Source organism: Medicago truncatula, chromosome 4, assembly GCF_003473485.1.
Source record: "Medicago truncatula cultivar Jemalong A17 chromosome 4, MtrunA17r5.0-ANR, whole genome shotgun sequence".
NCBI lineage: Eukaryota > Viridiplantae > Streptophyta > Magnoliopsida > Fabales > Fabaceae > Medicago > Medicago truncatula.
Window position 1 is genome coordinate 2,937,626 of NC_053045.1, and position 16,347 is coordinate 2,953,972.

At 34.6% G+C, this 16,347-nt stretch overlaps 1 protein-coding gene across 6 annotated transcripts; it reads left to right on the top strand.

Annotated features, from left to right (window-relative positions):
- Positions 1 to 2,430: 2,430 nt before the first annotated feature.
- LOC25491349 (DExH-box ATP-dependent RNA helicase DExH12) lies at positions 2,431 to 12,919 on the top strand. Of its 6 annotated transcripts, XR_005645752.1 has the most exons (6): positions 2,431 to 5,387; positions 6,036 to 6,425; positions 6,532 to 9,721; positions 10,420 to 10,839; positions 11,879 to 11,924; positions 12,036 to 12,919. XR_005645752.1 is itself a non-coding variant. In XM_039833239.1 (5 exons), exons 1-4 carry the CDS (start codon positions 2,523 to 2,525, stop codon positions 9,715 to 9,717), a joined length of 6,360 nt encoding a protein of 2,119 aa, XP_039689173.1. In that variant the 5' UTR covers positions 2,431 to 2,522; the 3' UTR covers positions 9,718 to 9,721; positions 10,420 to 12,919. The 6 variants fall into 6 exon arrangements, 2 of the variants coding, with proteins under 2 accessions (XP_039689173.1, XP_039689172.1); XR_005645751.1 differs by having other exon boundaries at positions 10,420 to 11,924; XR_005645750.1 differs by having other exon boundaries at positions 11,879 to 12,919.
- Positions 12,920 to 16,347: the final 3,428 nt, after the last annotated feature.

Sequence of the window (16,347 nt, forward strand, 5' to 3'; positions counted from 1 at the left end):
CCCTCAGAGTCGGGCCTGATCAACACTAACGTCTGAATACTTCGCTACTTTGGACCTTGCATATAGTCCTATTGCATAACTTTCTTAATAATCGTTGTAATTGTAGATGACTTCATAGAATTGGCCACGTTTTTTTTTTAAAGAACGTATTTTCTTTTATTTAGAAGTTAATTTCAAAACGACATATGACTCAATAAATTAGAATGTTCTTGATTTCATGTTGTTTACAAAGGGACTCACTAGTAGTCCTGTGAATGAGTTTGAAGCAAAAAGGGTTGGGATAAGGAGATACATTTTCCCACTTTAATTTTTAAAACAGTGACTGAAGGGTTAGCTGTCCTGTATTCTTCAATTTATAAGCGATACAACCATAATCTTCTCAAGGATTATTAGAAGGTAATTTTTTTCCATCCTATTCTCTTCTCGCGAATTCTATTCAGATTATAAAATCTGAAATATTTTAACGTGTTTTACAGAGTGTTATGTTGTTTGGGTTATGTATGAAATATGAAATTCGCAGGGCCCGTGGGAAATTACTAAGATAGAAAAGAAACTTCCTTATTAGAATTTTAGAAATGATGTACCAAAAAAAAAATTGTAGAAATGAATGCATACTTTGTTTAAGAAGTAAATGATGTTTAAATAGCTTTTTTTTCTCAATAGAAAGATACATCGAAAAAAAAAAACCCAAATTCAACACCCAAAGCCCAAAATCAACAACTACATATAGCCCGGTCAAGCTTAAGACAATGTTTTCTCATATTTTTCTATTAACACCACAAAGATATCCAATTACACCTTTTTTTTTAACAATTTAATCATAATACCGAAATTATCCTTATTCATATAAATTTTTCAAAACCCCTTTTTCATCATTCTTTCTAAATCTTGACCTCTCTTTTCATGAACATCTATGATATATGACCAAGCTTGATGAAAGGTTGGATTGAAACAAGATTTATTATTAAAGCAAAATATCCACCATAAACCAAAGTCAACACCTAAATCAAAATTGAGACCTCCACACTTCCTCTCGAATGACCATAGAAGTCAAATCCAATCGTATGTCACCGGCTGCTCACCATAACCTATCCAAAAAACCATCCACCAATCAAAACCCCCGAAAAAAATAACCTCATCTTCTCATCACCACATTTAAGCCTAGTTAAATGCTCGAAAAAAATACTTATTCCAACACTTTTTCGGGTTCCACCATCACTCAACCCTCGGTCCACAGGGGAAGACGCCATAACAAGTTAAAAAAACTTGAGTCAAGAAACTGACTTCCGATCTCGAATCAAAAGTGATCGGCCTACTAGACTCATAAATGAATCACTAGGCACCCCACAACTCTCAGCCTACCAGAGAACACTCCATAACCAGTTCAAAATATTGGCCTACCCTATTAAGTCTGAGCCTACCAACGTCATCGGCCATATCTACACAATAACCAATAAAATAATATAAATTAAACATTTCTTGAAGCATTTCATCAAACACCTAGAGCATAAAATAAACATATAATTTTCATTGTATTATTTCAATCCTTAAACTACCACATTACACTAATACTTACATTCACATTAAAAACAACAATTACCCAAATTAACATTCTAATTCATGATCATAATAAACAATTTCAAAAACCCTAAAATATATTAAACGAATTTAAAAAACTGTAACATATAAAATTAACATTGTGTTATTTTAAGAGATTTTAAAAACTTACTTGTTCTTGGAGTTTGATTAGTTGCTTGCATTTAAAGAATTTTTGTGGGTTTAGTTTGTTGGAATAGGGACAGAATATGTACGTTTGTAAGCAATGATGATTTTTATTTTCTAATTTTGTATTTGTGCATAATAGAATGATTCATAATTCCTCTTAAGAAAGAAAGAAAGGTTTGTAACTCCCGTTTAACAGTGAACTGTTTGTAACTTCCAATAAGAGTATTTTCAAAAATTTAAGGTGCTTATTATCAATCAAAGGTGTCTAAAGAGCAATTTTTAAAACATCAAGAACATTAATTAGATTTTTGGTACAAGAACATCAGTTTGCTAGATAGGTCGCCACCGAGTTTAATTTACTTGGTTCAACACCTCATCCCCGAATATTGTCTTTTTTTTTTTTTCAAACTTCGGCCACCACAAAAAAAAAAGCAAATAAACAAATGAATAATTTAAATTAATAAATAATTAAATAAATATAATCCAAAATTTAAAAAAAATTATAATTTAACCATGTTTTTTTAAAGGGTAATTTACCCATATAACAAAAAAAAAAATGATCCTTAAAAAACATAATAAAAAACGAACTGATTCAAATTATCCCCGGTTTAGTTACTTTTGTTACTTGGAGAACACGTTTTCTTGGAGAACAAGTTTCAAAAACAAATCTCTCTATATATATATATACCTGATAGACTCATTAAAACAATTATCAATTATCAAGTTTCTTCAATCACCGTTACTTCTTCAACCAAATCCCTTTCCTTCTCGCGATTTAGGGTTTTCCGATTTCAACAATGACCAATCTCAACGGTAGCGCTGAAGCACACGCGCGATCCAAACAATACAACTACGCTTCCAATTCCTCCCTCGTCCTCACCTCCGATTCACATCCCACCGCTGAACGGACCACCGGCGAACCAGAATCACTTTCCGGTAGAATCGATCTCAAGGTTTTTGGCGATCGTGCTTTTCGTAACCGTCCTCCTAAGAGAAACCTAATCGATGAATTTGACTCCGGAGGTTATCGTAGGAACAAACAGCGTCGTCTTCAGAGCGAAAGCCAGAGTGTACTCAATGCCGTTGATAACGGTGTTTACGAGCCAAAGACGAAGGAAACTCGTGCTGCTTATGAGGCGATGTTGAGTGTAATCCAGCAGCGGTTTGGTGGTCAGCCGCTTGGGATTATCAGAGGTGCTGCTGATGAGATTCTTTCCATTCTGAAAAACGACTCTGTTGGTGACAAGAAGATTAACATTGAGAAACTGCTTAACCCTATCACTGATACTGTGTTTAATCACCTTGTTTCGATTGGAAAGCTTATAACTGATTTTCTGGAGTTTGAGGATGTGGAGGGTGGTTTTGATTCTTTTGACGGTGTTGCAGTGGAATTTGAAGAGAATGAAGATGATGATGAGAAGGATGTTGATGTGGTGGTGGAGGAGGAAGAAGAGGATGAGGATGAGATTTTTGAAATAGGTGACTATGCAATGCAAATAGGTGGTGGAATTGTTGTTGAAGAAATTGAGAAAGTAGATGATGAAGAATTGAATGTGCATGATATTGATGCGTATTGGCTTCAGAGGAAAATCTCGCCGGCTTTTGGACCAGAGATTGATCCGGAAAATTGTCGAAGGCTTGCTGAAGAGGTGTTGAAGGTTTTGGGTGAGGCTGATGACAGAGAAGTGGAGAAGAGGTTGTTGGGGTATTTTGATTTGAATAAGTTTAGTCTTGTTAAGTTTCTAATGCAGAATAAGTTGAAGATTGTGTGGTGTACTAGCTTGGCCAGGGCGAGGGATCAAGAAGAGAGGGATAAAATTGAGGAAGAGATGAAGGGGTCGAATTTGGAGTCAATTTTGGAGGAGTTATATGCTGTGAAAGCCTCTACTATAGAGAGGGAGAAGAACTTGGAGAAGAGTATAAGGTACGAGGCTCGAAGGTTGAAAGACGGGGACATGGACATTGATAGGGGAACTGGTGATGGAGTTGGGGAAAATGGGGGTCAACGCCGGATGCTTGATTTGGATAACCTTGCTTTTGAACAAGGTGGTTTGTTTATGACAAAGGGAAAATGTGATCTTCCTGATGGGTCTTACAGGCTTCCGAGAAAAGGTTATCAAGAAATTCATGTGCCTGCCTTGAAGGCTAAACCCATTGATCCTAATGAGAAACTTGTGAATATTGGTTATATGCCGGATTGGGCACAACCAGCCTTCAAAGGAATGATACAATTGAATAGAGTGCAGAGCAAGGTATATGAGACTGCTCTGTTTAAATCGGATAATCTTTTACTTTGTGCTCCAACTGGTGCTGGAAAAACCAATGTTGCTGTTCTTACCATACTTCAAGAGATTGCACGGCATAGAAATCCTGGTGATGGTTCAATTGACCATAGTGCTTATAAAATTGTTTATGTTGCGCCTATGAAAGCTCTTGTAACTGAGATTGTTGGCAATTTATCTAATCGTCTGCAGGAATATGATGTTAAGGTTAGGGAGCTTAGTGGAGACCAGTCACTAACACAGAAACAGATGGAAGAGACTCAAATTATTGTCACAACTCCTGAGAAGTGGGATATTATTACACGAAAGTCGGGTGATCGAATTTATACTCAGCTTGTGAAGCTTCTTATCATTGATGAGATTCATCTTCTTCATGATAACAGAGGGCCTGTTCTTGAAAGTATCATTGCTAGAACAGTCAGGCAGATTGAAACAACGAAGGACTATATTCGGTTGGTGGGATTGTCTGCTACACTCCCTAATTTTGAAGACGTGGCGCGGTTCTTGCGTGTTGATCATAATAAGGGGTTGTTTTACTTTGATAATAGTTATAGACCCGTTCCTCTTTCTCAGCAGTTTATTGGAATTACAGTGAAGAAGCCTTTTCAAAGGTACCAGTTGATGAATGATATCTGCTTTGAGAAAGTTATGGCTGAAGCCGGAAAGCATCAGGTTCTTATCTTTGTACATTCAAGGAAAGAAACTGCTAAAACAGCAAGAGCCATCAGAGATACTGCACTTGCAAATGACACTCTTGGTAGGTTCCTTAAAGAAGATAGTGCAAGCCGTGAGATTCTTCATAGTCATACCGATCTTGTGAAGAGCAATGATCTCAAAGATCTTCTGCCATATGGTTTTGCTATTCATCATGCTGGTATGACAAGAACAGATCGCCAGCTCGTTGAGGATCTTTTTGCTTCTGGACATGTTCAAGTTTTGGTATCCACTGCTACCCTTGCCTGGGGTGTGAATCTCCCGGCTCATACGGTTATAATTAAAGGGACAAAGATTTATAATCCTGAAAGAGGAGCATGGACTGAATTGAGTCCTCTTGATGTGATGCAGATGTTGGGTCGTGCCGGAAGGCCACAGTATGACTCATGTGGTATGGGAATTGTTGTTACTGGCCATAGTGAGTTGCAGTATTATCTCTCTCTTATGAATCAACAACTTCCTATTGAGAGCCAGTTTATTTCCAAGCTGGCCGATCAGCTGAATGCGGAAATTGTTCTCGGTACCGTTCAAAATGCGAAGGAAGCTTGCAATTGGATCGGATACACTTACTTGTACGTGCGTATGTCAAGGAATCCTTCTCTGTATGGTTTAGCACCGGATGTTGTTATGCGGGATATAACATTGGAGGAGAGGAGGGCTGATTTGGTAAGCATCTCAATCTTTAATTTATCACACTCTTATTATTTTATTATTATGTTAACTAAACAAATGTTGGTGTTATTATTTGGTTTATTCAAATATGAAGCCTCAAAATGGACCCGACCATGACATTGACACTTCAACACCATTAATAATTTGAGAAAATGAATTAATTGAATTTAATCACATGTGTTAATTTGATTCGGACACCGGGACACGCCTTTGATCGAAAGTGTCGGTGCTACACCTCCTTTATAGTAGTTATTATTCTTCTCATCACTTTGATTTATGTAGAATTGCATGAGAAGCAACCAAATCTTCATGGCTATGAAATTAACTCACTCTAGTTTTGGCTTATTTAATAGGTTATTTTATGGCTATGTCATTGCTATGATTTATGAGGAATTGTATGAGAAGAGAAAAAATGTTCGTAGCTGTGAATTTACTCAATTTACAAAGACATAGGCTCTTACACCACCAAAAAGAAATAGGCTCTTAAACTTATTTTAATGTTTGACTTTTCTCCTTTGAATGTTTTATTTTATTGGATGAATTTCAAATGATATCGAATGCAAAATTTTCTGGAAATATATTGCTTATTCATACCGTGGTTGTCAATATAATGGCTAATGTTGATCTATTTAAATCTTGCAGATTCATTCGGCTGCGACCATCTTAGACAGAAATAATTTGGTGAAATATGATAGGAAGAGTGGATATTTTCAGGCCACTGACTTGGGTCGAATTGCAAGCTACTACTATATAACACATGGAACCATATCCACGTACAATGAGCATTTGAAGGCTTCAATGGGAAACATAGAGCTTAGTCAACTGTTCTCTCTTAGTGAAGAATTCAAATATGTAACAGTAAGGCAAGATGAAAAGATAGAGCTAGCAAAGCTTTTGGATCGTGTTCCCATTCCCGTGAAGGAAAGTCTGGAGGATCCAAGTGCCAAGATAAATGTTTTACTGCAATCATACATTTCACAATTAAAGCTCGAAGGACTCTCATTGACATCTGACATGGTTTTCATAACCCAGGTTTGACTTCATTTCTTAACTTTGAGAATTTATTGGAAATTGGAAATGGTGTATAATGTTGTATAGTTCTTTTCATATATTAATGTATTTTGTTACTTTCTTTCAGAGTGCTGGACGCCTTTTGCGGGCTCTTTTTGAGATTGTCCTGAAACGTGGCTGGGCGCAATTGGCTGAGAAGGCCTTGAACTTATACAAGATGGTGACCAAGAGGATGTGGAGTGCCCAAACACCACTTCGTCAGTTCAATGGAATTCCAAATGATATATTAACAAAATTGGAGAAGAAGAATTTGGCATGGGAAAAGTATTATGACCTATCATCACAAGAAATAGGTGAACTTATTCGCGCACCAAAGATGGGGAGGATCCTTCATAAATTTATTCATCAATTCCCAAAATTGAACCTTGCTGCCCATGTGCAGCCAATTACTTGCTCAGTTTTGGGGGTTGAGCTCACAATAACTCCAGATTTCTCATGGGATGACAGAGTACATGGATGTGTTGAGCCGTTTTGGGTGATTGTGGAGGATAATGATGGGGAAAATATCCTTCATCACGAGTATTTTATGCTGAAAAAACAATATATTGATGAGAATCATACTTTGAATTTCATAGTACCAATATATGAACCTCTTCCTCCTCAATACTTTATCCGTGTTGTTTCTGATAGGTGGCTTGGATCCCAAACTGTTTTACCTGTTTCTTTCAGGCACATAATTTTACCTGAAAAGTATCCTCCACCTACTGAGCTGTTGGATCTGCAGCCACTGCCTGTGACAGCCTTACAAAGTCCTTCTTATGAAACTCTTTATCAGGATTTTAAGCATTTTAATCCTATACAGACACAAGTCTTCACAGCTCTGTATAATTCTGATGACAATGCCTTAGTTGCTGCTCCGACTGGGAGTGGTAAGACTATATGTGCAGAATTTGCAATTTTGAGGAATCATAAAAAAGGGTCTGATAGTGTCATGCGTGTTGTTTATGCAGCACCCATTGAAGCTCTTGCCAAGGAACGGTATCGTGATTGGGAGAAGAAATTTGGGGGTGGTCTTAAATTGGCAGTAGTTGAATTAACTGGAGAAACAACAACAGATCTGAAACTGCTTGAGAAAGGTCAGATTATTATTAGTACTCCAGAGAAATGGGATGCTTTATCCCGCCGTTGGAAACAGAGGAAACATGTTCAACAAGTTAGTCTTTTCATCATTGATGAGCTACACTTGATTGGAGGTCAAAGGGGTTCAGTTTTAGAGGTTATTGTGTCTCGGATGAAATATATTGCTAATCAGGTTGAAAATAAGATTCGTTTTGTGGCTTTATCAACCTCAGTTGCAAATGCCAAGGATTTGGGAGATTGGATCGGAGCTACCTCCCATGGCCTATTCAATTTTTCACCCGTTGTTCGTCCTGTGCCATTGGAAATACACATTCAGAGTGTAGATATTGCCAATTTTAAGGCGAGGATGCAGGCGATGACCAAACGAACTTACACTGCGATTGCTCAACATGCTAAAAATGGGAAACCAGCCCTTGTATTTGTGCCTACAAGAAAGCATGTCCGATTGACAACTATGGATCTGATTACATACTCAAGTGCAGACAGTGGAGAGAAATCGTTTTTATTGCAGTCCACAAAAGAACTTGAACCTTTTCTTAACAAGATTAGTGATGAAATGTTAAAAGTCACATTACGTGAAGGGGTTGGCTACTTGCACGAGGGATTGAGTAGTCTTGATCATGACATTGTGGCGCAACTATTTGAAGCTGGTTGGATTCAGGTCTGTGTTTTAAGTAGTTCCATGTGCTACAGAGTTACGTTGTTAGCTCATTTGGTTGTTGTGATGGGCACACAATACTATGATGGGGAGAATGCACAGACAGACTACCCTGTTACTGATCTTCTGCAGATGATGGGTCATGCCAGTCGTCCTTTGGTGGACCATTCTGGAAAGTGTGTCATCTTATGCCATGCACCTTCTAAGGAGTATTACAAAAAGTTTTTGTTCGAAGCATTCCCGGTTGAAAGTCATCTTCATCACTTTTTACATGATAATATGAATGCTGAAATTGTTGCTGGAATTATTGAAAACAAGCAAGACGCTGTAGATTATCTTACATGGACATTCATGTACAGGCGTCTCACCCAGAATCCCAACTATTACAATTTACAAGGAGTTAGTCACAGGCATCTTTCTGATTACCTCTCTGAGTTGGTGGAAAATACATTGAGTGATTTGGAAGCAAGCAAGTGTGTTTCTATAGAGGATGATATACATTTGTCTCCTCTTAATCTTGGAATGATATCATCCTACTATAACATAAGTTACACAACAATTGAAAGGTTTTCATCATCTATTACTTCAAACACAAAAATGAAGGGGCTTTTGCAAATTCTGTCATCAGCATCAGAATATGCTTACCTTCCAATACGGCCTGGGGAAGAAGAGGTGGTTCGCAGGTTAATAAATCACCTAAGGTTTTCTTTTGAAAGCCCCAAAGTTAAAGATCCACATGTCAAAGCCAATGCCTTGCTTCAGGCTCATTTTTCAAGGCAGTCTGTAGGTGGGAACCTTGCATTGGACCAGAGAGAGGTGTTGCTTTCTGCAAATAAACTGCTTCAGGCATTGGTGGATGTAATATCGAGCAATGGTTGGCTGAGTTTGGCTCTTCTTGCTATGGAAGTTAGTCAAATGGTGACACAAGGATTGTGGGGACGTGACTCTATGCTGCTACAACTTCCTCATTTCACAAAGGATTTGGCTAAGAAATGCGAGGAGAACCCAGGGAAGAGTATAGAAACCATCTTTGATTTATTGAAGATGGAAGATGTTGCGAGGCGTGAATTGTTAAACATGCCAAATTCATACTTATTTGACATTGCTCGCTTTTGTAATCGCTTTCCTAATGTTGATTTGTCGTATGAAGTCCTGCAAAATGACAGTGTCCGGACTGGTGAGGGTATAACAATACGTGTCACTCTGGAGAGGGATATCGACGGTAAGACAGAAATAGGACCTGTTGATGCTCCTAGGTATCCAAAAGCCAAGGAGGAAGGATGGTGGCTTGTTGTTGGTGATACCAAAACCAACTCGTTACTTGCAATTAAGCGGGTTTCCTTGCAGCGGAAATTAAAAGCCAAACTGCAGTTTGCTGCACCTGGTGATGCTGGAAAGAAATCTTACATACTTTATTTCATGTGCGACTCATACATGGGATGTGATCAAGAATATAGTTTCACGGTTGATGTTAAGGAAGCAGATGGTGGCGATAAAGATAGCAGCAAAGAATGAAGAGGTAATTTTCTGATATTTTTAGGATAATTTGCTCTGGCTAGATCTGTAACAATAGATTAAGGCCTACTGGTTAGGAATTTCGATAACATATATTAATATGTTCAATCTGTGTGTATTCTGTTTATGTTTATCGAATTTGCTAAATTGTATTAGTAAATGACATGGATAATAATTTAAATCAATTTCTAATGATAGTTATGTGGTAGTATGTTCCAAGAGAAATTTTATGATATTCTTATGTAGCATCCTTTCTTACAATTTATAAGCTGAATGTTTGTTATTGTTTCTACCCCATCTGTTTCTACATCTAGATTTCATTAACTGTTTATCTCACAACCAGTAACCAAATAACCACTATCAGAATGTTGGAAAGGTGCAGCCTTGCTAGAATTGGGAATAAGTACCGTAACTTTAACAACGCTTTCTAAGTAGAAGTGCTTTTAAAAACGACACATAGACTTAAGACAGATCTTTTGTGTTGAAACACTGTTGTAAATAAGCTCTTTTATAGATAGTATTAAATTGCTGACTTGATGCCTAAGAACTTAAGTTTTGTTGTTCCCATTGTTTATAGATTTCTCTTTTTTACTGTATATGATTCATTATATGCTTCCTAATTTTCAGAATCTTTTTTCTTCTCTCATTTATTTATTTGTTGATTTATTTTTTCTAAACAAACATATTGATTTTCTTTTATAGTATTTGCTAATGTGAGAAGAAATGGAATGATTATGGAAGTTGAACTTGTTAGTGATCGCAAAATTAACCATGATGAAGCTCGACTTGTGATGGAATGGACCAAACAGAAAGTTAAGTCTCAATCCCTCTAGAGGATTTTCTTGTTCAACCCGTATTTCGTTTGCTTTCCATGTCGCTAATCAGCTGCTGTTACTGCAGAATTAGGAGTGCAGGTGCAACTGAAGAACTGTCTTTAGATTAAACATTTCCTATGTTCCACTAAATGAGATACATTTACCCTTGGCTTCAAATTTCCACTCTGGTTGACATTCAATGGGTAGTAGTAGTTTGTATTGTTTACAACTTATTCATTTTTATGCGTGCAGATTGCCTACATATTATCAAATATCAATAATCTCAAGCTTAAATAAGATCCAAAAGGTATATAGATTTATACTATTTTTTCATAAAATTATATTAGATCATCTGTCTAAGGAGAAAATCAAGTTTAATATATTATGATCTTAAGTGTACCACCTTGTGCACTATTTTGGTCTTTTACCATAAAAAAAATGGACAAACTATCCCATCATTAAGGATCTTCGGCTAGTTTAGAGTGAAGGTGTGCCCGGTGTCTAACATATGTCGGTGTCAGAAACCAACAAGATACCAACACATGTGGTTACATTTAATCACTTTCATTCTCCCAAATTATTAGCGGTATCTAACTGTCGGTGGTGTTCAATGTTTGTGTTTGTGTCTGTGAGTGTTTCATAGTTATGATTATTGGATAATAGAGTCTGCTCTTAACAATACCATTAAGTTCATGGTCTAAAATGTTCTCAGATTTCTAAAGGTCTTCTAAGCTAGGTTCAATACCAGAATATTTTTCTTGCTCTTATTAGGCATAATTTTCTGTCCTTCAAATTAGAATCATTACTATCTTCTATGCCCGGCTTATAGAATATGATATTCTTTTTGTATTCTTAAGCTTTTTCAGGTTGTGATTTACTGAAAATGAATTTAGCTATAAGTTATTTGGCTGAAAACTAAAACTATGTTTAATGATTTGTTATCAATTTGTTCTTGTTGTAACTGTTCAATATGTGTATTCTATGCTCAATTGTGTAAATGAATGACACGGATAATAGTTTAAATCAATTTCTGATGATAGTTGTGGTGCTGTGTTACATGATATTCTAATGCAACATCCCTTCATACAAATTAAGTATAAGTTAATGCAACATCTGTTTCTACATCTTGATTTCATAAACTGTTTATCACACAACCAGTATCCACTATCCAGTATCCATATGTTGAAAAGATGTACCTTTCGTATAGCACCAACATGCATAGGAAGATGTACCAAAATGTCAAATGCACCCAACCAACATGTTCTCGTCATGATGACCTTGTTATTTTAAACTACCACGTGCAAGCTGGTCCTGGAGTTGATGAATTTTTTGTCCTTAATTTACAGTTTCATGAAGTTGCAATTGGAAGATATTACTGTACTTACTTACACGGTGAGGTTTATGTTTTGTTCTAGTACGCACCATACCTAATCCTTATTTGAAAAGTCACCTGATTATTGAGTACTAATTACATGCTTACAGCTTATCATTAGATTGTGACAGATAAGGAAGTACTTGCAGCGGCTATTAGCATTTAGCATGCTACGTTGCTTATAGAAAATTTCTAACCCACGGAGCACTAATTTATACAGTAAGGCTAAATTACATAAAAGCTCTTGTAAGTTATTCAATTGTAACAACTTAGTCCTCTAAATTTTTTGTTCTGCATAGGTCTTTTAAAAAATTTGAGAGAAGATCTTTTTAAGTTGTAACGTTTAAACACGGAATAACTTACATTTTTAAGATCTAAAATTCCACAAATCTGTTACGGTTAGATAACTTAAAGGATTTAATTGATACGGAAAAAACGTAAAAGATCAACTTATTTCAATTAATTAACTTAAAACCTAAGTGTTACGAAAATACGGACCAACTTATTACAATTAAATAACTTAAAAGGTCTCTAGTGTAATGCAACTTTTTCTATAGGATATATCTTTAAAAAAACATAAAAGATTTCACAATTATTCTTCTAAAAAAATTGTTTTTTTTAATAGAGTATATCTCTACGACACAATTTTTTTTTCCCGATGTGTATATTTTAGAGTGTGATCTTACAAGGCAAGGAAATGAGTAAATAATTATTTGTCTTAAATGTGAGACACTATTTCATTATAGTTTGTGAGTGTATCAAAATTTTTAACACGTTTTCAATTGTTTATTGTTGGTAATTTTATAGACTATATTGACTAACAAAAAACATTCAAATGCCAAAATGACTAACATAAAATTCATTTAGCTGTTTTTTTTTTAATCATAATGCATTCAATAATTATTGTGTTGTGATAGTATCAAACAGATTCGAAAGAATAAAATGACTATTTACTTGAGGGAGATTTCTTCCCTAAAGTCAATAGATTTCTTATTGGAACACCGAGTTTTGTTCATTTTCTTTACGATGAATGGTGTCAATGGTAATGGTGTCGTTGAACGACCAATGCCTCAATTTTCCAACACGGCATACAGAAGAAATCGTCACGCCTCATGATACATGCTAGCGTATATAAGGTTATTGAAGATGAACGAACTGGTTGAAACTTGCTTGGTCTCATTGGCATTCATGAAGATGACCTTTTGGCAAGATATAGAGGCCATGGCTGAGTTGCGTAACGGCTTTATATATACAATATCCTCTTTTTTTTTCTCAATCTATATATAATTTATACTTGTATTTATCCTTATGTCTTGAATATTTATTTATATGATTAAATATTTTATATCTTGATTACTTATTTATTTCAAGGTCTTGATAACCACTGCCATAAGAGTAATGGTTAATGTAAGCAAAATTAGTAGTTTTATATTAAATAATAATTTATAAACTTTTTACAAGTTGACTTGACTACTTTTTATCATTTTCCAACACAAAATTTCTATTTTTGTTCCTTTATTCAATCCCAAGGGCAATGGTTATCATTTTCCTTATTTCAATTATAGTTTGTTCATACTTTAAAATGCTAGTTGTGGTTTAGAAGTCTTAATCCAACTGACAAATGCTAAAATTGTAAGGTCGGACGTTGTGACCCGGGTTCGAACCTAGGACCTTAGTTTTATGTGAGTTTAATTTAAGTGGATTACCACTTCATTTAAGATAAAAAAAAAATGCTAGTTGTAAAAAAAGGAAGACAGACCAACAACTAGCACATTTTTTTTTTTTTGACAAAACTAGCACTTTTTTTTTTTTGAAAGACTAGCACATATTTTTATTCCCCTTAATATTCGCCTTATTGATATATCACGTGTTTGTTGATGAACATGATTTGGTCCTACTTGACTGTATAGAACGATCATGAACCGCGAGTTGTCAAGAACAAAGAAACTATGATACTATTACTATTGATGTATACTATCTTCCTTTTTTTATTGGTACTATTGTACTAAGTACTAACTAGTAAGTAACTACCGACCCACCAAAGCAAGACACAAAATCGTTGATGTGGTCATGTTATGTACTCCATGTGTACCATAATTAATGACGAATTTGTAAAGTAAAAGGGTTTTAGAATGAATGCGAGTGACAGAGAATGTGACTAAAATGCGAGTGACAGGCCATAATTAAGTAGTAGTTGAATTTTTTTTAAGAATAATTATGTAGTTGACAGTTTAATTGAAAAACTAACATTAATATTTCATTGACAGTTTAAAGAAATTTATAATTTAAAATAATTTTTTTTAAAATGATTTATAATTTAGGACAGAGAAGTATGTAAATAATACTGTATACAAAAATTTATTTAATACATTAAGAAATTCTACCAAGCATTTTATTAATTTCACCATAGGAAAAAAATATAAGTATTTCTCTAACTCTCACAACAACGTTGTGAATTTTTGCTAAGAGATGTGATCATATTTATTGTCTCAAGGGAACCTACGAGAAAAAATGAGTGACACTCATTAAGTGACAGTGCTTGGAGGAATTTCTTGAGGGGCCAAATATTTAGCATATATACTATTTCTTTCTCTTTTATATAAGTTTAGCATATATACTACACTTCACTAAAGATGTAGAACTAAATTAGTGGTTCAGTGGTACTACATTTTAGTCTGTGACAAAATGTATGTGGTTTGAATATTGCGTATAATAATTCTGAAATTTTAGGCAAAGTCACTTGATATTACCAGCCGATTCCACTTAGGTAAATTGAGTTGAGGCAAAATAGTCTGACAATCTTTTTCAATTAGTTTGAACTAGAGATTAAAGAAGTTGGAGATCCTAAACTTATATCGAGTGAAGTAGAAGTAATTTAACAATGGATAGTGTTAACTTGTATCATTAAGACATATGTTAAGAATCCTAAAAAAAAAAAAAATCTAAAGTTTTGTGCATTTAATTGATTAAAAAGTTAAAGATTAACTACTTACTCATGTGTTTGAGTAACTGTTGTCATTTCGAATCAGCTAGTTTGATTCAAATACTCCCTCCGTCCCTTAATACTTGACACAGTTGACCTTATTACGCATGTCAATGCATAACTTTGAACTTAAATATCTTGAATAATATATTAGGAAAAATTATGAAAATTTGATATTTAGAAAATACTCATCGAGACGAATCTAACGACATCTTATAGGATGTTATTTATCTTTGTATATTAGTTGAAAAATACGGTCAAAGTTAATTAGTTCAAAATTAAAAAAATTCTAAATGGATCAAGTATTAAAGGACGGAGGAAGTTGCAAGTTTATGATTCACGGTAAGAATTTAAGGAAAGAAGGTTGCATGAATAATGCTAAAATTGTTCTTTTGTTAGGGAGACAACTTGCAAAATCAGTGGCAGTGTAAAAGCAAATTGGCTTTTGGTTGGGCTACTTGTAATTTTCGATCTGTGGTTCACGTTCCAAGATTTTGAATCGCTCATGTATCTATCAAAATTTGTGGAATTGCATTGTGATGCGTGAACGTAAAAACAAAACAGAAATATCTTGAGGGTATATTGGTCATTCAATTAACTATTAGTAGATCCTACCTAGGATCTTTTTCAGTACACTTTTTTCTAACCTACCAACCCATACCACTCACGGTCACGGCCTCCTGCTTTAAAAAGAAGTAAAAATAATAATGTCTACTATATATCCCTCAAAAAAAATAAAAAATAATATCTACTATATAGTACTAATTGAAAATTTTGTCAAAAAAAGTACTAATTTAAAATATTATTAGAATTTTTTTTTGTTTTTTGACAAAAATTTGTGTTCGGAAGAAGCTACTCAACTATAGGTGACCAACCAAATTCTCCAAACTAACTTGTATTTTTACTTGATAATGTCTGGATGAATTCGATAGTCTTTATCTAGGTATAACAAATACGGATCATATAAAATAGACAATAGTGTATTGAATTGAAAGCATTAGATATTGTATTGTTAGCAAAATGTTTATTATTATGAGATGAGTTGAGTTTGTGAAACACATTAATCCTATCTATTTACACGTATGACTTACAAATGATAACTATTAATTCTCTCAAGTCTGATTAGTCAAATACCATATTTTTATACATTCTATGTTTTCTCAAATAAATCATTTTTATTACAATTTATTTAGAAATAATAACGTTTTTATTAAGTAAATATATTGACTATTTCAATTAAAAAAAAAAACTAATACTATAAACTAATAAGAAAATATGCTAAATACATTACCCCCTTAACCATTTCCTAACGTGGGATGCACATTCACAATTCTATGTTTCTAATGTTGATTTCCTTCAAAAAAAAAAAAAAAAAACGTTCATTGGATAAACACACAAAATAAATTTCCCCAATTATAATAAACCTCCTTTTATCTCATCTGTACAATTCAATTGATGGT